This window comes from Archocentrus centrarchus, chromosome 4 (genome assembly GCF_007364275.1).
Source record: "Archocentrus centrarchus isolate MPI-CPG fArcCen1 chromosome 4, fArcCen1, whole genome shotgun sequence".
Lineage (NCBI taxonomy): Eukaryota > Metazoa > Chordata > Actinopteri > Cichliformes > Cichlidae > Archocentrus > Archocentrus centrarchus.
The window spans coordinates 4,538,268-4,560,754 of NC_044349.1; the positions used below are offsets into that span (position 1 = coordinate 4,538,268).

General features: G+C 41.9%; 1 protein-coding gene across 2 annotated transcripts in view; it reads right to left on the minus strand.

Annotated features, from left to right (window-relative positions):
* Positions 1–194: 194 nt before the first annotated feature.
* dspb (desmoplakin b) overlaps positions 195–22,487 on the minus strand; it is a 29,229-nt gene continuing 6,936 nt past the window's right edge. The window contains exons 6-24 of one of the 2 annotated variants that reach the window (XM_030726974.1): positions 22,410–22,469; positions 22,149–22,316; positions 21,722–21,826; positions 21,518–21,613; positions 21,221–21,346; positions 19,484–19,636; positions 19,203–19,357; positions 18,914–19,040; positions 17,755–17,941; positions 16,003–16,445; positions 15,714–15,892; positions 14,703–14,841; positions 14,123–14,316; positions 12,242–12,404; positions 12,068–12,151; positions 11,870–11,977; positions 11,641–11,739; positions 9,480–9,977; positions 195–7,121 (exon numbers count right to left, since the gene is read on the minus strand). In XM_030726974.1, the coding sequence (XP_030582834.1) occupies positions 834–7,121; positions 9,480–9,977; positions 11,641–11,739; positions 11,870–11,977; positions 12,068–12,151; positions 12,242–12,404; positions 14,123–14,316; positions 14,703–14,841; positions 15,714–15,892; positions 16,003–16,445; positions 17,755–17,941; positions 18,914–19,040; positions 19,203–19,357; positions 19,484–19,636; positions 21,221–21,346; positions 21,518–21,613; positions 21,722–21,826; positions 22,149–22,316; positions 22,410–22,469 (9,372 nt within the window). In that variant the 3' untranslated portion in view covers positions 195–833. Of the gene's footprint in view, positions 7,122–8,150; positions 9,978–11,640; positions 11,740–11,869; positions 11,978–12,067; positions 12,152–12,241; positions 12,405–14,122; positions 14,317–14,702; positions 14,842–15,713; positions 15,893–16,002; positions 16,446–17,754; positions 17,942–18,913; positions 19,041–19,202; positions 19,358–19,483; positions 19,637–21,220; positions 21,347–21,517; positions 21,614–21,721; positions 21,827–22,148; positions 22,317–22,409; positions 22,470–22,487 lie in introns of both variants that reach the window. The other variant, XM_030726972.1, reaches the window with a different exon arrangement.

Below are 22,487 nucleotides of genomic sequence, written 5' to 3' on the forward strand. Positions count from 1 at the left end.
TGCCAAGTACATCTGTTTAACTGTCTGATTACTTATGGCATGCCGAAACTGAAGCAATATTATCCAAACATCTTTACTGTATTTTTTTTTTTTTTAGCTTTTTTATATAGAATCAAGGCCATATTTGTGTTGTGAGTTAGGGGGAAAAAAAACAAGGAATAAATCTGTCTCACACAAAGAAGCACAGTCAAGAATGAGCAAAAAACTCAAGTTTTATTTTGAGATATTGAAAAAAAAACTGTTACAAAAGTGGAAGCACTAAATATCAAGAAACCAATTAATCAATAAATGATGGATTTAAAAAAAAAGGCAGTTAAGCCGATATATGCAACCCAACTTTGAATCCCTCCCTGTAAAGCACACACACATGTCAAACAAATGTAAACACAATAATATAATTTTTCAAAGGCAAAGCATAAAACATTATATTTTCAGAAGTTTTTGAAAAACAAATTTGAAATATGTGAATGCAAAAAAAAAAAAAAAAAAAAAAAAAATTTAGAGCTATTTTAGACCAAGTTTAACACCAAATGATGTGTAAACATAAACTTTGTTAATCCACATACCTTATGTTAGCAACCATGAGAAACACTTTTGTCCATTAAAAAAATAAGTAAGAAAGAACTTTTGAAGCTTTTCAATATAATTTGAACTACAGATTATAAGCACAGAACACCAAAGATGAATCTAAAAGTATGCAAACTATTCAGAATGTTCACCTGAATTTTTTTCTCCTCACACAGAACACTCATTTCCCAAAACACTGAAAATATTTTTGACATATTCTGATTCATGTGCAAGCCAAGTGGATGCCCTGCTTTTCTTTTCTTGATTTATTTTTTGGTTGAGAAGGAGGTTACACTAGAAAAACTGTAGCGGTTTGCTGCTGAAGACATGGGGGAGCCTAAGTCCAAACTGTTCCTGCGAGAGCTTCTTCGTGAACCACTCCTGGAGCCTGTGGTGGATCCCGGGGCAGAGGCAACATTGTACGGACTGCTGATCCCTCTCGAAGACACAGATGATGCCTGGAGCATTTTAACTCCAGTGCTTTCCTCCACCAGGCAGTTGTCCAGAGCCTCTTTGTAACAAATCTTAAGTTTACTCTTGGGGCATGTTAGGTTCTTCATGTGATATTTTATATCTTGGAGCTTTTGGGCTGCCCTCCCATCCACCCAGCCCATTTTCAAAGCATCTTCTATGGTTCTTCTACCACCCATTTCTGGGTCATACAGACCTCCTGTTACAACCTGGAACTCCATAAATCTCTGCCCAGCTTCATATGGCAACCACATCTCTTTAACTGCCTCAGCAACAGACATTTTTCTCTTGGTTTTTACATCCTCAAAGCCAAAATAGGCTTTTTGAGCAGGCTTCAGCTTAGTGGCCATGTCTTCAGTTATTATGCCCATGCGAGAAGCTTCTTGGATGCTGACCCTACGGCCACTTGAAGGATCAACAATCCCTCCTGTGCAGGCCTGGGCTTCAAGCAGTCTCTGGGCAGTTATGGAATCCACTAGGTCACGATTTAAAGCCTCTGTGACAGATATCTTCTCTACACTGTCTGTGTCAAAAATGGCACCAATGGGTTCCTGTTCTCCTATTTCAACTGGAGAAGTCAGAGTGAAAGATACACTGGATATATGCTTAAGGGAATCTGTAAAGTCTTGAGAAATGCTGCTAACTGCGGCGCTTCGCTCTGTGACAGTGGTAGTTTTTGTTGTGGTCATCTTGGTGAAAGTAGGTGATAAGGGTCTTGACATCAGTGATGATGTTGGAACTGAGGCTTCTGTTCTTGAAGTTGATGATGTCAGTGAAGATGGCCCGAAAGATGTTTTTGAAGTTGTTGATGATGATGTCACTGAAGATGTGCCAAAGGCAGCTGGTGCTCTTAATCCTGATGATGAGCTATGTTTGGTCTTACTGGTGATGATATTAGCAAATTCATTAATAGTGATAGCTCGTGCACGATACTGAGCTACAACTGATTCATCAATTAATCGCTTTTCAAGCAGTTCAGTAATGTCATACTGTCTTCCAGTTTTCTTGTCACTGATAAGAAACCGTATAGAACCATCTGGAGCAGTAATGGTGATCTCTTCCCATTCACACTCCTGCTCGGACAGCTCCAGGAAGGTCTCGTAGTCAATAAGCCCTTTGTCATACGCTTCACGGACTGTCATCTCTTTATTGGTGTCTGGGTCTACAATCAATACTCTCCTCTTTCTTAGTGTGCTCTTCTGTGTCGACTCTTGATTTTTCTTGTCGGTTATAGGCAAAAGGATGAGGCCGGTCTTCTTATCTGTGATACAGCGTTTTTTAAGCTCCATGTAAGTTAGGTTTTCTTCAGTGTTAGGGTCAAAGAAACCTTTAGTATCAGCATTCTGACTAGAGAGGATCTTATTCATTTCCTCATCCAGGTAGCCTCTTTTGTAGGCTACATCCACATCAATACGATGACTGTGTTCAGGGTCAATGATACCACCGCTGGCAATTTGGGCCTCCAGAAGACGAATGCCATGGCCTTTCTCCACTAGACCTCTCTCAATGGCCTGAAATAGAGAGATAATCTTGTCTGTACCAGGCAGTCTGTAACCAGTCACAGCCCTTTCTGCAGCTAGCAGGCTGTCCTTGAACTCTGGTCCAAACAGTCTTTTATTGTAGGCTTCACTAACTGTTAGATAGAGAGTGTTCACAGGATCAACTATAAAACCTGAGGCAGCCTGAGCCTCAAGCAGTTCAAGAGTGGTCCCAGACCTCAACAGTCCATCTTTCATGGCCTGATAGATTGGCAATACTCTTCCACTTGCCTCATCATAAACTCCTGCTATGCAGGTGGAACCTCTCAGATAGGAACGCAGGCGGTCTTCAACATCTTGGCTTGTCAGTCTACCTTGATTCAGCTTGTCCATATCAGATCGTTGCAGCAAGTTGGCATCCACCAGATCCACAACAGACACCTGGCCTCTAAGCCCCTGGAAAGTTAATGGCTTTTTAGGTTCAGGGAGAAGCAGAAGACCAGTGCTCTGATCAACTTTGCATTTTTTCTTCAGAGATATATATGGAGTTCCTTGCTGGGTGTCTGGGTCCAGATAACACTCAGGATACTGACTCAAGGCATGGGACAGGTCCTGATCTATGAGACCCTGATCCAGTGCCATGTTTTTAGGTAGGAATACACTGAGGTCAGGGTCCAATATACCCCCTACAGACTCTTGAGCTTGAAGCACACGCAGAGCTGTGTCCTTGTCAATTAATCCCTTCTTCATGGCCTGGCCAGCTGACAGAAGCTTGCCAGTATTAGAGTCTCTATAGCCTATAGCAGCAGCCTCAGCTGCAAACAACTTGGATTCATCCTCCTTATCCACTACTCCTCTGGCACATGCTTCTTTTACTGTTAGTTTCTGGTTAGTTCTTGGATCGATGATGTGACCGGTGGCGGCCTGAGCTTCCAGTAACATGTCAGCATTATCAGATGATATAATTTTCTTTTTCTTTGCCTCTGAAAAAGACATTCTCCTTAAAGGTCCAGCTGCCACACCAGCAATTGATCCTGTCCCTTTTAGAAAGACCTTTTTATCCACAGACACCTCAGGGACAGTCTTTCTCCCTTTCAGTAGTTGGTCAAATGTTAATTTGTCCAGGACCCCACAATCAAACAACTGCTGTGCTGAAACTGGCTTGCGGACACCATCAAACATGAGTTTGGAAGGGTCTTTCCTCTCTGTAACTGGCAAAAGTATCAGGCCAGTGTGAGACTCTGTTTTGCATCTTCTCTTTAAAGACCCATAGCTGACATCACGTTCTGTGTCTGGATCGAGGTAACACTCAGGGTTCTGGTTTAATGCACGACAGAATTCTTGATCCAGAAGGTTGCGCTTTATAGCTGTGTCTTTAGGGAGGAACACGCTAAGGTTTGGATCTAGAATGCCACCTGCAGACTCCTGGGCCTGCAGCAGACGTAGTCCTGTCTTTTGGTCAATTATTCCCTTCTTCATTGCCTCGAACACCGAAAGAGGGTTTGCTGTGTAAGGATCTCTGTAGCCAACAGCAGCAGCTTCTGCTGCTAAGAGTTTATCTCGATCCTTACTGTCCACCACTCCTCTTGCACACGCCTCCTCTACTGTCAGCTTCTGATTTGATGTAGGCTCGATAATGTGACCTGTAGCAGCCTGGGCTTCCAGAAGTAAATCAGCACTATCTGGGGGCATGAGCATCTGTTTTTTGGCTTCTGATAAAGAAATCTTCCCTAAAGGTCCAGCTATCACACCAGCAATTGAACCAGTACCTTTTAAAAAGATTTTTTTATCCACAGACACCTGCTGCACACTTTTCTGCCCCTTCAGTAGTTGGTCAAAAGTTAATTTGTCCAGGACCCCACAATCAAACAACTGCTGTGCTGAAACTGGCTTGCGGACACCATCAAACATGAGTTTGGAAGGGTCTTTCCTCTCTGTAACTGGCAAAAATAACAGGCCAGTGTGAGACTCTGTTTTGCATCTTCTCTTTAAAGATCCATAGCTGACATCACGTTCTGTGTCTGGATCGAGGTAACACTCAGGGTTCTGGTTTAATGCACGACAGAATTCTTGATCCAGAAGGTTGCGCTTTATAGCTGTGTCTTTAGGGAGGAACACGCTAAGGTTTGGATCTAGAATGCCACCTGCAGACTCCTGGGCCTGCAGCAGACGTAGCCCTGTCTTTTTGTCAATTATTCCCTTCTTCATTGCCTCAAACACTGAAAGAGGCTTTGCTGTGTAAGGATCTCTGTAGCCAATAGCAGCAGCTTCTGCTGCTAAGAGTTTATCTCGATCTTTATTGTCCAACACTCCTCTTGCACACGCTTCTTCTACAGTCAGTTTCTGATTGGACATGGGATCAATGATGTGACCTGTAGCAGCCTGGGCTTCCAGTAGTAAATCTGCACTATCCGGGGGCATAAGCATCTGTCTCTTGGCCTCTGTTAAAGACAGTTTCCCTGAAGGTCCAGCTGCGACACCAGCAATTGCTCCTGTCCCTTTCAGATTGACATTTTTCTCTGCAGACACCTGTGGGACTGTTTTCTCCCCCTTCAATAGTTGATTAAAAGTTGGTTTGTCCAGGACCCCACAATCAAGCAATTCCTTTGCTGTTACTGGCTTACGGACACCATCAAAGATTAACTTAGAAGGATCTGCCTTCTCAGCGATTGGCAAAAGTAGCAGACCTGTGTGAGGTTCTATCTTGCATCTTTTTTTCAAAGTCTCATAGCTGGCATCACTCTCAGTTTCTGGATCAATGTAACATTCAGGATCTTGGCTCAGAGCACGACGGAGGTTTTCATCTAAAAGGCTGCGCTTGATAGCTGTGTCTTTAGGTAGGAACACGCTAAGATTTGGATCTAGAATTCCTCCCACAGACTCCTGGGCCTGCAGCAGACGTAGTGCAGTCTTATTGTCAATTAGTCCCTTCTTCGTGGCCTCAAACACTGAAATAGGCTTTGTTGTGTAAGGATCTCTGTAGCCAATAGCAGCAGCTTCGGCTGCCAGTAATCTGTCTCTGTCTCTTACATCCACCACTCCTCTGGCGCATGCTTCTTCTACAGTCAGCTTCTGACTGGTTTGGGGGTCAATGATATGACCTGTCGCAGCCTGAGCTTCCAGCAGCAAATCTGCACTATCGTCAGGTAGTAACATTTGTCTCTTGGCTTCTGAAAAAGACATTTTGCCTTGCCTCCCAGCTACCACCCCGGCAATGGGCCCAGTCCCCTTCAGACTGACATTTTTGTCTGCAGACACTTCTGGGACGGTTTTCTTCCCCTTTTCTAGATCTTTAAATGTTGGCTTGTCCAGGACACCACAATCCAGCAGCTGCTTGGCTGTGACAGGTTTTCGAACACCATCAAAAATAAGTTTGGAGGGATCTACCTTCTCAGTGACAGGAAGAAGAAGAAGGCCTGTGTGTGGCTCTATCTTACATCTCCTTTTCATTGACATATAAGTTACACCTTCTTCATTTTCTGGGTCCAGGTAGAGCTCAGGCCTCTGATTCAAAGCGCGACATACATTATCATCAATTAGGCCACGCTCAATGGCTGTGTCTTTGGGAAGGAACACACTGAATACTGGATCTAGAATGCCCCCCACAGACTCCTGGGCTTGTAAAAGACGCAGTGTTGTGTTTCTGTCAATCAGTCCCTTCTTCATGGCCTCAAACGCTGAGAGAGGTTTATTTGTCCCAGGTCCACTATATCCTACAGCTGCAGCTTCTGCCGCTAGCAACCTCTCTCTGTCCTTATCATCAATCACACCTTGAGTACACGCTTCTTCAACTGTCAACTTCTGATTAGTTCTGGGGTCAATAATGTGTCCTGTTGCAGCCTGAGCATCCAGAAGCAAGTCAATGCTATCTGGTGGAAGTAGATTCTCATTCTTGGCTTCAGTGAAAGTTAGTTTGCAAAGAGGTCCAGAAACTGACCCTGGACCTTTTGAACTTTCAATTACCACCCCAGCTATTGGGCCCGTCCCTTTTAAACTGACTTTTTTGTCAGCGGACACTTCAGGGACGGTCTTATGTCCCTTCACAAGCTGGTTAAATGTTTGTTTATCCAAAACACCACAATCGAGCAACTGGTTTGCTGTTACTGGCTTACGGACTCCATCAAAGATCAGAGTGGAAGGATCCAAGGTTGGGGGTTCTCTAGCATTCTTCAGCTCAGTTTCCATGCTCCTTCTGACAATGGTCACCTCATGCAATTCTTTCTGGATGGTTGACAGCTTAGTTTTATATGATTCTTCAAGCTCACGTAGTTCCCTCATCAGCCTTTCTATCTCACTTTTCAAAGATTTCTTTTCCCTCTCTGAAATATCTTTATCTGTCTCATATTGCCTAATCAGGCCATGTTTACTGTCGCACTGGTCCTTCCAGTAACTTAAATCCTTCTTCACTCTTTCGTTTTCATCCTGTAGACGCTGCTTATTGCGATACTCGGTTTCTAAGGACAGTTTAATGCGGCTGAGTTCCTCCTCTAGCCTTTGGATGTGGTCTTGGTCCTTTTCTGACAACTGCAATTTCAGCAACAGGGCATCTCTCTCATTTACAATTTCATTGTACTGGGACTGAAGGGACTGCATTGACGCTCTCATCTGCAGGAGACAAAGGGACAGAGCAGAGAAAAGAGACAAGAAGTTATTCAACTTAAAAATGCCCATATATTTACAGTATAGAAGAAGAACAACCTCTTTTTTCTCTTCCTTTTTTTTGCATTTTAAATCAAAGTAAGCAGTCATCTAATCAACAGTTACTGAGGACAGCACACATAGTTGCTCTTTTCATTTTTTTTTTACAGTGCAATACTAAAAGAAGCTCCAATATTTTAGCACACAGCTTATTTAGAAACAATAAAAGTGATTTGTCAAAAAAAAAGCTTCAGTTCTCTTTGCAACTCAAGTCTTATTTATTTTTTGAAAAAGAAAACCAGACCATAGGTTGGCACTGATCAAAAGCTGGCACTGGTGATGAGAGTTGAAATATAAAAAGCAAGTCTGTGTGTGTTCTGCCAAATTTTCATTTGGTTTGCTAAGTTAGTGATAGTAACAAAAAACAACCAGAAAACAAGACTAATTTGCAAAACAGCACAGATACATAAAAACAATAGATGTGTGCCAATCTTGATCACCTGTTTTTAGGTTGCAAGTATTTTTGTTAAGTCTAGACTTTTGAAGTCATAGCAGTGCTGTTTTACAAGTTTGAAAAAGGTATATTTAACACCATTTAAATGTAAAAATAATATAATAAACAATAATCAAAATCTAGTAGACAAGAAGACCGGCAGCACTGATGTCATTGATGGTGCCGATCATTCTGGACAAATGAAGTGAAGCCAGAAAAAGCAAGCAAACTGCACATCTGTAGACACGGGGGGGGGCAACGGAATGTGGAGGTTAGCAGGTAGAGAGACATAGATTATGTTTGCATGCAAGTTTTTTCAAACACATATTGAAGGTATGTGCTCAAATCGTAGTGATCAAGTATGCATCTACAAGAGATCTACAGGTACTGGCATGCAAGCAAAGGTTTAGCTACAGACAGTGGTTGCTACTTGAATGCTCCAAGTTAAGACTGAGTTGGAAAGACGAGAATAGTCCAGGAATAAGTGCTAAACTTTCATGTACCTCGGTGGCTTGCGTTTGTATTTTCTCAGTCTCCACTTTGAGTTTCTCCCTCTCAGAGGAGAGCTCAGAGACCAGGCTGTGGTAGTCTAAATTACTGCGCTCACTGGCCTGCAGCTGCAGCTCCAGCGCAGTAATCTGCGAGGAGAGTTCATTATCGCTTCCCTGTTTGGCTTTCAAGAGTTCCTCTTTATCATGCCGTGTCGCCCTTAGTTCTTCCTCCAGCCTCAGTCTCTCTTTGGTCTGGGTTTCTGTCAGATTCTTCAGCCTTTGAAGCTCAACTGAGTTCTCATTCAATGTCTTACTCTTCTCCTCTACAGTTTTGTAAAGACTTTCATTCCTGAGATTTGCCTCTTTGACTCTGAGCTGCTCCTCAAGCAGTTGCTGCTGAAGGGCTTTGAGCTCAGTGCTCAGCTGTGTAATGCGCTCTGTAGAGGTTTTGTTTTGTCTCAAGCTTCTCTCTAGCTCCTCCTGCAGCCTAAGACGCTCTTCTTCACCTCTCTTTTCTGAATTGCTGGCTTGTTCTTGGCTTTGGCGTAGTGCAGTGATAGTGCTGGTGTACTCTGTCAGGGACATATTGGTCTTCTCTAGCTCTGACTCAATCTGCCTTCTTCTGGCCACTTCTTCTTGGTTAGCTTGGCGCAAATTCTCCACCTGGCTCTCAAGTCCATCTCTCACAGCCTGAAGGTCCTTGATGCGTCCCTGTAAGCTTTTTGCGTTTTGTTCAACTCTGCTTCGCTCCCTGCTCTCTCTCTCCACCTCCAGTCGCAGCTTCTGAAGCTCCTCCTCATACTCCCGCACCTGGGTTACAGCCACTGATGAATTTGTTAGCTTCACTTGTAGCTGGGCCAGAGACTGTTCAAGGACACCTTGCCCTTCCTCTACAGTTTGTCTTCTGCGGGTCTCCTCCTCTAGACTGTGTGTGACATAAGCCAGCTGGTCACTCGTCTCCTGCAGGTTCTTCCTAACCCCAGCCAGCTCTGCTCTATACTGGCTACTTTCCTCATCTCTCTGCCTCATCAGCAATTCCACCTGACTTTCCAGTTCTCTTCTCTTGTGCCCTTCCTCTATGATTACAGTCCGCTGACTGTGAGCTTCCTCCTCAGCTGCCTTCTTTTGCTCGTCAGCCTGGCTGATAGATATCCTGAGCCTCCTTAGCTCCTCCTCTAGACTCCTCCTCTCTGCCTCCATCCTGTCATACTGAAGCTGGAGCTCCACTGTATCCTCGTCCCTCTCAGCTGCCAGCCTCTGCATGTCTGTGCGACTGACGTGGATCTGGGATTCGAAGCTGAGCTTTAAGTTATTGATCTCCGTACTGTATTGGCTCCTTACCTTTGATATCTCCTTCTGTAGCTCCTTGACCCTTGCTGTCTCCTCAGCCAGCTGCCGTCGGAGCTGTTCAATCTCATGCTCCTTATTTGACAAACTCTTCTCCACCTCCATCTTGGACCAACTGACTGTCTCCAGCTCATTCTGCCTCTTTCTCAGCACTGACTCATACTCTACTTGCTGCTGAGTGTAGCGCTCTTCTGCTAGCTTCCTCTTCCTTCTTTCTTCATCCAGCAAGTAGTTGAGACGTGCCACCTGATCGCTGAGGTCTGCCAGCTGGCTCTGTGTGTTATCTAGGCTCTCCTTGGTGGCATTGCACTGCAACGCAGCACTTTGTTTCACCTCCTCCATTGACAACAACTTGTCCTTTGACTGGGACAGCTCCAGTTGGTAACGAGCGACAGCATCTTCCAGTGATTTGTTCTTGCTGTTGTGGCCTTTGAGATCCTCTCTCAGAAGACGAAGTTCTTCTTCCAACAGGTCGATCCGGGTGTTGCGAATCTGGAAGAAAGCCAGAGAAAAGATGAACACAAAGGCATTTTTTAAACTAATTTTTTATTAAGCTTTCATTAATTGTTAGCAGGCCCAGTTCTAGCCCACTGTAGCTGGGTGGACAAACTGAAAATGTAGGTGGGCAAGCATAAATGTAGACACAAAATATTAGGCTATATTTGTTTTTTGGGGGTTGAATGCAGCCCTAGTAGACACAAAGACATACATATATACCCTCTCCATTTATCTGGGCTTGGGACATCACAGAAAGTACACAGATTTGTGACCTTTTGTGTCTGGAATATACATATGTTTTTTTTTTTTAATTCTTTTTGTTTTCTTTTTTTTTACTATACAACAGTACAACAAAAAGAGAACAGCAAGTGCAAAAACACAAAATGTGAAAAACTACAGAATCAGTCTTCTGTTTTTTTGGGCAAACTTTGTGACAAATTCATTTGGGAAGCAGAAACATGCCTCCCGAGCCACAGAGTATTCCAGCATAGGTCTAGTGCGGTACCACGCCGGGTTGAATGAGCGGAACGTATTGGCGAAGGCACATTGTTGGATAGATAGCTAGAACTGGCTGTGTGGGGAACCTGGCGCTGAAACGGCCAGAGGAAGGACCTGCTTTGGGTCTGGGGATGTGGCTAGAGTAGGACTAGCATTAGGGGTGTTTGTGCTATTACATGCAAAGAAACTAGTCGACAGATTGTCTGCTGGTCGGACAGAAGAGGAGACAGAGCAGGTAACCCGCTCAGGGGGAGACATTTCAGCACGGGCGGCAGCGGGAGCTGTTGGGGATACTCCAGGGCTAGACTTACTAATAGGCTTAAAGAAGCGATACATGCTCATGGTAAAAAGAAGTAAAAATATTAACATGGAAACTAGAGTGTGACCCAGATTAAGGAAAAGCACGAAACAAGAGCTGTTCAGTTGAACCTGCGTGCAGTGCAGAATCAGAGTGAGGAAAGTGTGGAAAATAAAAACTATTGTAGGCGTAGCTTGATGAGAGGACTTTTCGGTGCCCGCAGGCAGTATGAGAGGTTTTGATTGGGTGGGCAAGAATCAAATTTGGGTGGGCTGAGCCCACCCTTGTCCTATGCTACCGCCAGCCCCGATTGTTAGGGTTAGCAAGTAGCCAGCACAACATTTCGTTAGTATAAGCCTATTAACATAACGTTAACATAGTGTTGTCAAAGATGAAGAAACAAGTTTGAGACAAATCCAACACCTATAGACATTATATGTCACCATCTTTTAAGGAAACTATCAGGTTTGATAGTACTTAACAGTGCCTGGGTGATTACACTAATCAGATGAACTGGACTTTGGGGGTCAAACACACTCGGGCATAGTACGGAGAACATGAGTAACATGAGTACATGTGAAGTTGACCCCAATGCCAATGATTAATGCACTGTTTCTTTGTTTGCTTTCAATAAAAGCTGCACTACACAATACTATTTTAGATGATGCAAATTTGTACACAGAGTTCAGGCATAAGCAAAATATGGGAGCAGCATAATGCTGACTGCAGGTGACGTCAGCAACAACAATAGTTTTCTGGAAGTCCTGCAGAGCTCCTTTAACTCCTTTAGAGACTAGCTTACAGGATACAGCACAAACAAATATAAAGCAAACACAAATATTCAGCGACGCAGATCAATACCTTAAGCTCCTCCATGTTTCTGAGCAGCTCTCCCAGGAATCTGTAGTAGTCATCAGAAAGGGTAAGCAGCTCCATGTAACGAGTCTGCAGTTGGGTAGCCTGGAACAAAGACAAATTACAACAAACTAACCTACAAAAAAAGTAAACTGTGTCTTATAATAATGGGCTGCTGCATGTTCAAAGGTGCTTCAGTATTTCAACAAAACACTTTTCACTTTAGTTCAGTTACCTCCTGATTGAGATCCAGTGACGGCGACTTCAGCATTGTCCTCTTCAGGGGGATGTTGAGCAAAGTTTCTAAACCAGAGGTGTAAGCTGCAAGGTCTGTTTCATAGTCCTGTTAAAACAGACAAATACATAAATACAAGAAGTTGATTTTTTTAATGAATCTGAAGCCAAATACACATTGAATTAATGACTTAATTACCTTGATAGCATTCACACAGGTCGCATTGTCTTTCAGCACACTCTCTACTGTCTCCCTCCTCGCCTTGATTTCTGCATTCAGAGCCTAGAGAAACCCACAAAGTACAGATGCCCTCAACAGACGTGATCATAAACCCTCGATGCAGGTAATCATTTCAATAACTAAGCGTATTACCTTCTGGGTGTTAATGAGGTCTTCCAGTGCTTGAACATTCTCGATCTTGGTGGCCTGCAGAGCCACCTGTTTTTTCCGTGTGGCTTCAATCCAGTCAACAAGAGAGGTGCTGGTTTGCTTGTAGTGTTGCAGCTGAGGCAGATATGACTGAAGATCCTGTAATCTGAGCAAGAGGAAGAGAAAATTCAGAAAAGGGTGCAATATCTACATCAGCATAAGTGATTTCCCTTTTACTCAAAAGCTCCAATCCAATTCAGGCTGGTGCAAAAGAACAAAGAAAGGTTATGGATTCAGGTTTTTTCAGTTCAACACTTGTTTGGTTCAATCAGCAATCAAAATATGAAAGGTTACATTTCAGTGATACAAATTTGAAAAAACGCAAGCAGCTAATGTTTTGCGTTTCGCTTGAGATGCTGTTTTTGATTCATTTTCTGCCAGTTGGATAATCAATTAGCTGATTAATGAGTCAGCAAGAAATGTAACCAACAATCCCTGTAAATGACCGTGGTGGCATCAGGACCAGTGGCAGGATCCGCTCACTCTGCATCATGCAAGTTGTGTATCACTAATGAAAACACACACTGTACTTGCATCCCCATGAGTAGGGGAGAGTGGGGTAAGATGAGCCACATTTTGCTTTTTTGGTTCTACAGACAAAATTAAATGACACAGGAGTACAATGAAAACATCGATTCTTAATTTTGATTGTGATCTAACAAATTGAATTGTAAGAATGAGTCTATAACAAACAGTTCTGGAAATCTAACATCACAAAAAAAAGTGCTCCAGTGGCTCAGTTTGCCCCGGGCACGGGGTAAGTTGAACCAGTTCGCAGGGTAAAGTGAACCATCTGTTTTTTCCAGTATTAAAACAGGCAAAAAATTTATTTTTCCAAAATTTGAATTTAGGTTGCCTGAAACAACACAAAATCAGCCGGGTATGGTTTGATTTTCTTTTATTTACCACTGATGAACAGTAACTTTAAGGTGAGGGTATAAATGCTGTAATTTTTTCAACATCGTTCAATTTTCATTTATCAGAAAACAAAAACTGGAAAATGGCTCGTTTTCCAATTACCATTTCAAAATTGATAAACAAAAAATGAGAAAGGAGCCTTTTCTAGTTTTTGATTTGTCAAAAACAAACAGAAAACAAAACAAAAAAAAAAAACGAACCGAGTGCTTGAAAAATTAAATTCTGGATTTTAAAAATCTGGTATGGAAATCTTATTTCTCATTTTGTGGAGAATTTTATACATTCTTAGCATGATATGATAAAAAATCTAAAAAATATAGCTGACAGTTATTGGCTTTTGCCAGGGGTAAGTTGAACCAGTGGCACCTTTGGCTCACTTTACCCCATAGCAGCCATTTTGAACAAAATAGTCTAGTTTAGCTAATAACGCTAATCTGTAACAAAATGATTGACATGGTTTTATAGCTTGGGAATCCACCACTAGATACCATGGATAACAATACCTTAAAAAATTTATCTTGATATAATTTTCATTAAACATGAAATGCTAAAAATTTACTTTGACAAGGAAAAATTAGTTATTTTTGTCACATGTACTCCTGCCTTTTTCAGTTTTATTGAAATGATGGCTGCCACCTATAAATAAGGTCACATGACCCTAGACAAGCATAGTTGCTAATAAACAGAGGGTGGGTCATCTTACCCCATTCTCCCCTACCAAAGGGAGTATAAATGCATCTGGAATTTCAATAAAAATGTCTCACAATAATCCACAATTTTCAATCTGTAAATAAGAAGTGCTTCAAAAATAGATTCACAGGTGTACTGGAAGCCTCACAGGGAACGTTATTTACTGGATGAGCACAAGGTCTTCAGAGTTATTTATTAAAACTGAGAGAGGTATACCTGGTATCAAGCTGTCCTTGGATTCGTCTCCAACGGTCTGACAGCAAGCCCACGTCCTCCGTGTATTTTGACAGCATCAGGTCACACCTGTGGGAGGATCCGCTCACCTGGCTGTTCCAGTGGCTCGCCTTGGATAACTCTGCCTCCATAGCCGTCAGAACATTTCTTTTCTGATCCAACTCTCCTTTGATATTCTGCACATTGACACATGACAAAACACTTATCAAAAGTAGCATCCACTGTATAATGAAAATCACCCCAATAAGGGGAAGTAAAGAATATGTCACAGCACAAAGCATATATTAAAAAATAAAAGAATGGAACTTGCTTAACTTCTCACAACTGTTCTAATTCAACTTGGTGGACGACCACTGAGCTATGCACTAATATGTAATGGTATCCTGTCCCAGTGGCAGCTTGCTGGGTTTGAGTAGTGAAGTAGAAATTGTTTTCACAAATGATTTGTCACAGTAACTGTCGACAACTGCAACATTACTCCTTTACTGCCAAGTGACAAACACCAGAATCTTGCAGAAGACTGATATCATTATAAATTTAGTGAGTATATATAATAAAATACCTTCAGGCTCGACATGTATTCCTCCACTTCAGCAGGAGACAGAGATGTGGTCTCTTGTTCTGTCATTCTTGCTTCATAAACTTTCACAATGTCCTCAGCTCGCGCCACACTCTCCAGCATATCCCTTAGAGCCCGTAGCCTAAAACGAGCATCGGGAATAACCAGATGTGGAGAAAGTCATTTTTACAGAGGTCAGATAGAATACATTTATTTTGTGTGTTTGTCATACTGCAGGCTAGTGATATGTAAAAGTAGCTTTCTTTTAATGTGTGTTTGTGTGTAGGTAGGTAGGTATGCTACACAAAGAGAATACAACACTCAAAAAAAAACCCAGAAACATGGAAATCTAAACATTAATGCAAAAACTCAGGATCTCCAGAAACTCCTACAGCTGCTTCTTATTTATCTGACCTGCCATTCAGTTTCCAGAGGGAACAAAACCTGAGCTTATATAATATTACTTTAGGTAGGAAATTACTCACTCCCTGATCTCACCCACTATTTTGAGCTGCTCTTGGTAGAAAGGTCACTATTGAAATGAACTAAATCTGTTTTGTTTGTAAATTAGGGCGTCACAATAGATCACCCACAAAACTGTCCACTCCCACCTCCCTAATTTGCTCAGTAATTTAGTAAATCACTGGTCTGCTGCCAGCTTGTTGAAAAGCAAGCTTTTTGGGATTTGGACAGTAGCAGATTTGTGCTGCAAAGGTGATTATGTACCTCTTCCATATAAATTTAAAATTTAAAAAGCTTATGAGCAAAAATGTTTTTTTACTTCAGATGGAATTGAGAGCTGGTTATTGGCAGCAGCAGTTAACACAGACATACAGCAGCACTGTCCAGAGAAAACTGGGTTTTGCGTTACTTAAAGGTTCAGATTTGTTCTTCTGTGTGATTTTTCAAAGGTAAACATGTTTGCAATCTTGGGCCCTGCTGATGAGATCTCTTGAACGTGCAAAGCTTTGTACCATCATTTTTGAGTTTACTGTATTGTGCTGTGTCACGTACCGCTGAACATAAGCTGATGAGCTGCTCTCCAGGCCGCCTAGTCTGTGGTCAAAAACTCCAATCTCACTGCGGAGGAACTGGGCTTTGTCTGAGTCGCTCATGCTTTCCAGCTCTTTCAGAATACGCTCCTTCAAATGCAAGTACTCTTCACGCATCGAGTCCACATCGCGCCGCACAGTCTGAACAACACACATACACAAACACACTTCGTGATGAATAAAGGAACTATTTGCTATCATGTTTTTATTTTATATGCATGTTTGTTTTTTCTTGTATTTTATGCCCTCACCTCTAACTGAGAGATCTTGAGGCTGCAGTCTCGCACAGCGTTGTCTCCGAAGCAGACGTGGATGTACTGACTCAGCGCGTCCTCAGAGGCCTCCAGCCTCAGTCTCAGTGAATGCAGCTCTGATAAGCTCTGAGATGATGAGGAGGAGGCAGGTACTGTGATCACCTTCCTCTTTCCTCCATCTGTCTTGGTCATTTTTATTACTTCCTTTCTCACCACCTCTTTCTTTATTTCTGATTTCTTCTCTGCCTGTTTTTTGAGCTCTGCTCTTCGTCTTTCTTCTTCAAGCCTCCTGGCCTCTTCTTGGCGCATCCTGGCCTCTTCTTCAAGCCTCCTGGCCTCTTCTTCAGCAGCAACTTGTTCTTGCTGCTGCTGTATTATAATCAGATGCTGGCGTTGTTGATCAGGTGCTTGCTGCATTTCTAAGTGTTCCTGTTGTATAACTGTGGACACAAAGATATATGGTATATGATATAACTACCATTTTCAAACACATGGATTTTTAGCTAGCTGCTAAAGTCTTAGATATTCTTTTGCTTTTCTTAAAAGGTAAAAATCAATTTTCCACAAAAGGTTCCCACACATTTTTCACAATAAAAGCCTCGTTTAGATAATGAAGTGTTTCTGTGCATTTAGACTGCAAATGGCTTTTTTTGGAAAAGTATACAGGAAATGTGTGAATGTAAAAAAAATGTAATGCAGTAAGTTAAACAGAACAGAGAGGATCAGCAGTACTAAAAGATTGATTTTTATATAGTCACTTTCTGATTATTATATCATACAGGAGGAATAAGAAAGGGACTGTTATCGTCAGCAGTTGAGGTAATAAAAAGATCAGGCAGATGAAATCCAGTGTTCACGTGAATGAACCTGCAGTGTTCCTAACTTTGCTTTACTTGTACGTTTTATTCGTTAACAGGTACACAAAAGCTGCCGGTAATTTTTAAGGCTCTTACTCAGTGCAACAGTTGACATAATGAATCAATGAGCACTTCAAGGCTTTGACAAATTAGACCATTATGAATTTAGTGATGACTGAATTTCAGAAATTTTCCCTCAACTATGAAACTGCCTGAAATGATTTTGAGAGCTTCCATTGTGGCAGGAGAGGGAGGATTCAGGCACCTCTCCGGGTGAAAGACAAGAAATATTCCTCGGCAGAAACATCCCTTCACACATTTGATTACAATCAAGCACCTTAAGTCTATTTAGTGCACGCTTCCCTTTTTAGGCACAATGACCGTGGTGTTTAGGTGTATCTTTTCTCTCCACGCACTCATGAATGCATACTCTGTTCTGGATTTTAATTATTTTGATTGCCATTTTTCAAATTATACGCTACAAAACAAATAAAGATACATTGGGATGGAAATTTTTCGACCCTGTCCATCGAAATGATGGACAATAATAAAATCTAAGTGACCTCCAGATATGAGCACAGAACCCTCCCCATCTGCTGATCAAACTTTTTGTTTGTGAGAGGCAGCCAATCAGAATAAAGTTTGCTTAAAGGCAGGGGGAAGAAGCTAAAACAGCTTGTTTCAGAAAGAAGATAAACTTGGGGGCTGCAAGGGCTGGTACAAGATAAATAAGGATATATTTGAACTGCAAAATTACTCCAGTAGAGTCCAAGAAAAAAATATACTGAATACAATTATACAGAATAAACATAATACGCACATGCATTATATGAGCAAAACCTAGGGTAGCGTGTAGTGTAATTTAGAGGTGATCAATATTACATAAACTTACTGTAAGTAGGCAGCTGCACCACCAGCTGGCCATAGTGGGACTGGGCTCCAATCACCTGGTTCTCAATGGTCTTCTTGTCCTCATCAGCAAACATCTGGGAGCCTTGACTGTTCAGTCTGAACTCCTCATAATGGGTCTCCAGGCTCTTGATGATTTTACGATACTCCTCGGGGCGCATCTTGGCCAACTGAGCACACAAAGAAACATTAATTTAGATCCAAACAATCAAAAAGAAACCGGAAACGATAAAAGCTTTACTGTAAGTGAATGCATTTCAAATAAAAAAGAACAATAATATTATATCATAGTACAGTGCAGTAAAATGATCGTAGATAAGTGTGCATTTTGTTTTCACACAAAGTACAAAGTAGAGCAGTAGTTATGCAAAAATCTAAGTGGCTCTGGTTTGGAGGAGGCGGTTTCTAGAGATGCTTAAATATCTGATTTCAAAGTGTGCAATTATCCGAGCTGTTTTCCCAGCATCTGGAGGCAGCTGAAGGAGCCGTTGTGTCTGATTAACTCGCCTGTTAGGATTTGTGTGCAAGTTACTGGAGTTGAGCTGAGAATTAAGACATTTTCACTCCTGCAACACACCCCTGACATTAACTGACAGGGGTGTGTTGCAGGAATGTCTCAGACTGCTGGATTAGACATTAACCAGCCTTTAACCAACCAACTTTCCACTGCAGAGTCAGTGTTATGTCACCAAACAGCACAGCCGAGTCTCCTGAAAATGTCATGCGTGAAAGCAGCTTTGGTGCTGGATGTTTTTTTCAAGCAAATACTAATGCCTTTCAATTGCATTCACTTCTCAGCTTTAGTATTTTGTAATCAAATAATGTGAAATGCTGTAAAAACAGACATCACGATGTGCCGTAAATGTCGCACGTGTTTGTCTCTTTTGCTAGAACGTGCTTAAATGTGCATGGAAAGCTACTGGTTGGTCTGTTAAAAGCAATTAAATTAACATGAACTCATTAATTAACACACTTCGTGTCACTCGGCTTTACAATTCATATTCTCCTTTGATTGCAAAAAGCATATTTCCAAGCTGTATTTTCTGTTCTTCTCTCTCTCGTACAGCATGTTCAGCAACTTTTCTTTGAACATGTTAAAAAATGTTTTGCTCACAATCAGCAAAGATCTCTTCATTCCTTACCATGGACATGGTGAGGGAGTTGATGCGTTGGATGTCCAGGAGACAGTACTGCCAGGAGATGAGGCTCTTAACGTTGATGTAAAGCTGGTTCCAGATCGACAGGATCGCTTCATAGTACTGCTCGTTTCTTTGGACAACGCAGAGATAAAAATTTAAACCTTTACTCACAGCAAGAAAGATTTCCTTTTCAGCTAACTGCAGAGCATGAATGTAATATTTTCCGAGACCAAGAGTTATATATCATATAATCATCATTAAGTGTCCAAATCAAAGCACTTTTTTTTCTCACTTGTTGGAGAGGCTGATGCTGATTGGATTGGGTGGCGGTACAATCAGGCACACAGAGGGCACCAACATATCCAGACCCCCCGGGCCGGTCACCTGCCACTTACTGCGCTGGCTGTTGTCCTTTAGGATGGCCTCATTACCCTTAAGGATCACCTTCTGTGGAGTCCAAAGGTTATTTTCATAAGAAAAACAAAATCAACTTAGTGTAGTAATCCTCCCTACTTAAAAATAAACTAAATGCCACTAGCTCAGACACACCGAGCAAGTTTTATGAAAGCTGACCTGGTCCTGCTTGAAGTCACACAGAGCCTTGACAATGATGCCGCTGGTGCCCTTCTCTTCAGGGTTTCTGGGCTTCAGTCTCACGATGTCCTTGGATTTGCTGACCAGGTGTTTAACCTGCCTCTTTTTTTCCAAAATATTTTCCTTCTCCCTCTGAAAGTAAAAAAAAAAAAAGGTTTATTAATCAGTACTGTCACTGTTAGTTCATTAACAGCTAGTTCATTGACATTTTTGTCTCTCTGTAAATTAACACTCACACAAAATGACCTCACAAAATGAAAAGTGTGTTGTGTCAAACATGCGGCCTGGGGCCCAGAACTGGCCCACCAAAAGGTCCAATTCAACCCACTCCATAAATTTAGGGTTAAAATTAGCAAAATTTGAAAATTACTGAAATTTTTCAATAATTCCTGGTGTGGTGGTACTGGCATTACTTTCAGGAGTGAAAGGTATTTCTATACCAAGATGAGTTGTTTGAATCATATCAGCGTTACAAAACTTTACATCTGATGGTTCTGTTTCCACTATTGGAACTAACATACAGATAACGACAGCAGACTCAATAAATGTGGAAAAACTGAGATATTATTGAAATTGCACCTTTTTCTGTTGAAGCATTTTAAACTGTTCACCTGTTCTGTAAATGAACCCGCTCAGTGAATGAGACCACAGGTGTATAAAATCAAACACCTGGCCATGCAGGCTGCCCTCACATGGGTCGTACTAAAGAGCTCACTGACTTTGAGCGTGGTACTGTAACAGGATACCACCACTGCAAGACGACAGTTGGTGAAATTTCTTCTTCCCGAGATATTCCACAATCAACTCTAAGAGGTATTATTGTAAAGTCAATACAGGAACTCTGCTCGTGGTGGAACACGTGACGTTACAGAGCAGGGTCGCAGAGGCGCATGACAGCCGCCAGCACTCTGCTGACTCAGCAGTTCCAACCTCCACTTGCATTAATGTCAGCACAAAAATTACGTGCTGGGAGCTTCATGGCACGGGTTTCCATGGGTGAGCAGTTCCTGTAGGTGGAATGTGTAGGTGGCACTGTACTGTTGTCCATAATATAATATAAATAAATAATATTTCCAAGTGTTTGACAAATTTTTAAGGGGTAAAAGGTTTATGGTTTCAGCTTTGTAGCCCTTTAGGACCTATAATAGAACAAGTCCCCCAGACCATATCTTTACATTTATACAAGCTGTAGAACCATCTTGTGGAATATTTCAACTCACTATACATCAATAGAATCTTGAGAGTCCTAATTATAATAATATGTATGAAGGTAATCCATAGTAACTATATAAGGTAGCTAAAATTGCACTAACCCACAAAGAAATTGAAAACCATTTTCTGTATCTACATATGCTAGATACAGAAATGCCACAGCTGTACATGCTAATGCACACGATAAAACGCATGGAGTTCGTTGGCAGTCCGCAGTTGGGAGCGCCAGCGCTCCGGCCCGTATGGTACAGGTGAAACATCTGGAGGGTTGTTGGAAGTTACTGTGCAGAGGTTTTAGAGGGGCTTTACATTAGGCTGCATGTAACCCGTGTACTAAAATGAGTGTGAATCCCTGCTGCAGTGCCTGAGACGTGACAATTTCAAAAGCTCATTCTACATAAACTATCATGACAAATAATCATCTGTTGTCCGTGTAATTGGTTTTGTCTTGTTATGCTAACAGCTGCCCAGCTGTTCTGTTATTGCTGCACGAAGCCGTCATACCTCCAGGTTCACGAGGAGCTCCTGTAGGTTCTCCAGAGAAGTGTTCTTGTCACAGGTGAAATTCTTACGAACCGTCTCATGTTGCTTCTGCAGAGCACTGTATGTGTCATTGGCCTCCTTGAAAAACTAAAAAAAAAAAAAACAGTGCTTCAAAATAACCACTCAGAGGGCATTTTCAGAAGCCAAAGTGCAGAGCCAAGAAACCAGTGGATGGTGTCATGGTGGATCTTTTATATGCACTCTTATATGTATAATGTTCATTCAGTGTTCATATTTCCTAGAGCAGCTTTAAGTTACCTGGCTGTAAGCTAAATTCTCCTTCAGATGAATGTCGATGCATTTTGTAATTTGAAGGAGCCAACTCCACTGAGTCTGCAAGGTGTCCCTGTAAGCCTGTAAAAAAAAAAAATCACACACAAAAAAATAAACAAAAAATGAGGTTTATATTCGCAGGCTTATAAATGCATACAAACGCATTGTGTTTCAAACATCGCTCCAGACCTCGATCTTGTCTGAGGCAGGGTGGTCATTCTTCAGGAGGTTATCCACTTTAGCCCTCAGTTTATTCAAATCCTTTTCTTTTTCCTCCAGGGCACTCATCAGTTTCTGTTATATAAGAAGAGGTTGATAATCACAGGGGACACAGAAAAACATCAGGATGGAGCGCGAGGGAAGCTCTGCGGCTTCGCTCTAAGTGGATGACTGACTGCAGCTGCCAAAAATCTAATCTACCACAGATGATTGCTCCCTTATGAGATGCAGATTAACAACATAAAAGACATTAGCACCATTTAGGCTCATGGGACTGCCAAGAATGTTTATTGCCTAAAATGAAGCTTATAAAATAGGAAATTAAAAAGTGGATTTCTGCAGCATCCAATAAAACCAATTCTCTTCCTGTTTCCCGGCGATCCTGTGTGTGACTAACCGAGTAGCTCTCCTGCTTCTTGGGGATGTACTGATCGATGTTCTTGTCTCCCCAGTCAAACATCAGTTCCTCTTCCTCCCTCTCATTCACCCACATGATCTCTCTGGATATTTCCTGAATGATTTCCAGAAGCTCTCGCAGCTGCTGGGTCCGACCAAAGGACATTTTCTAGCAGGGTTAAAGAGAGTTAATTTAATACAAAGCTCTAGCAATTTCTCTAGAAAATGTACTATACAGTGAAAAGCATTTAGTTTCTCTCACCTGCAGACTGTCCCATTCCTGCTCCAGAGCATTAAGATTGGCTTTGTCTCCGTTCTTCATCTGACAGAAAAGAATGAA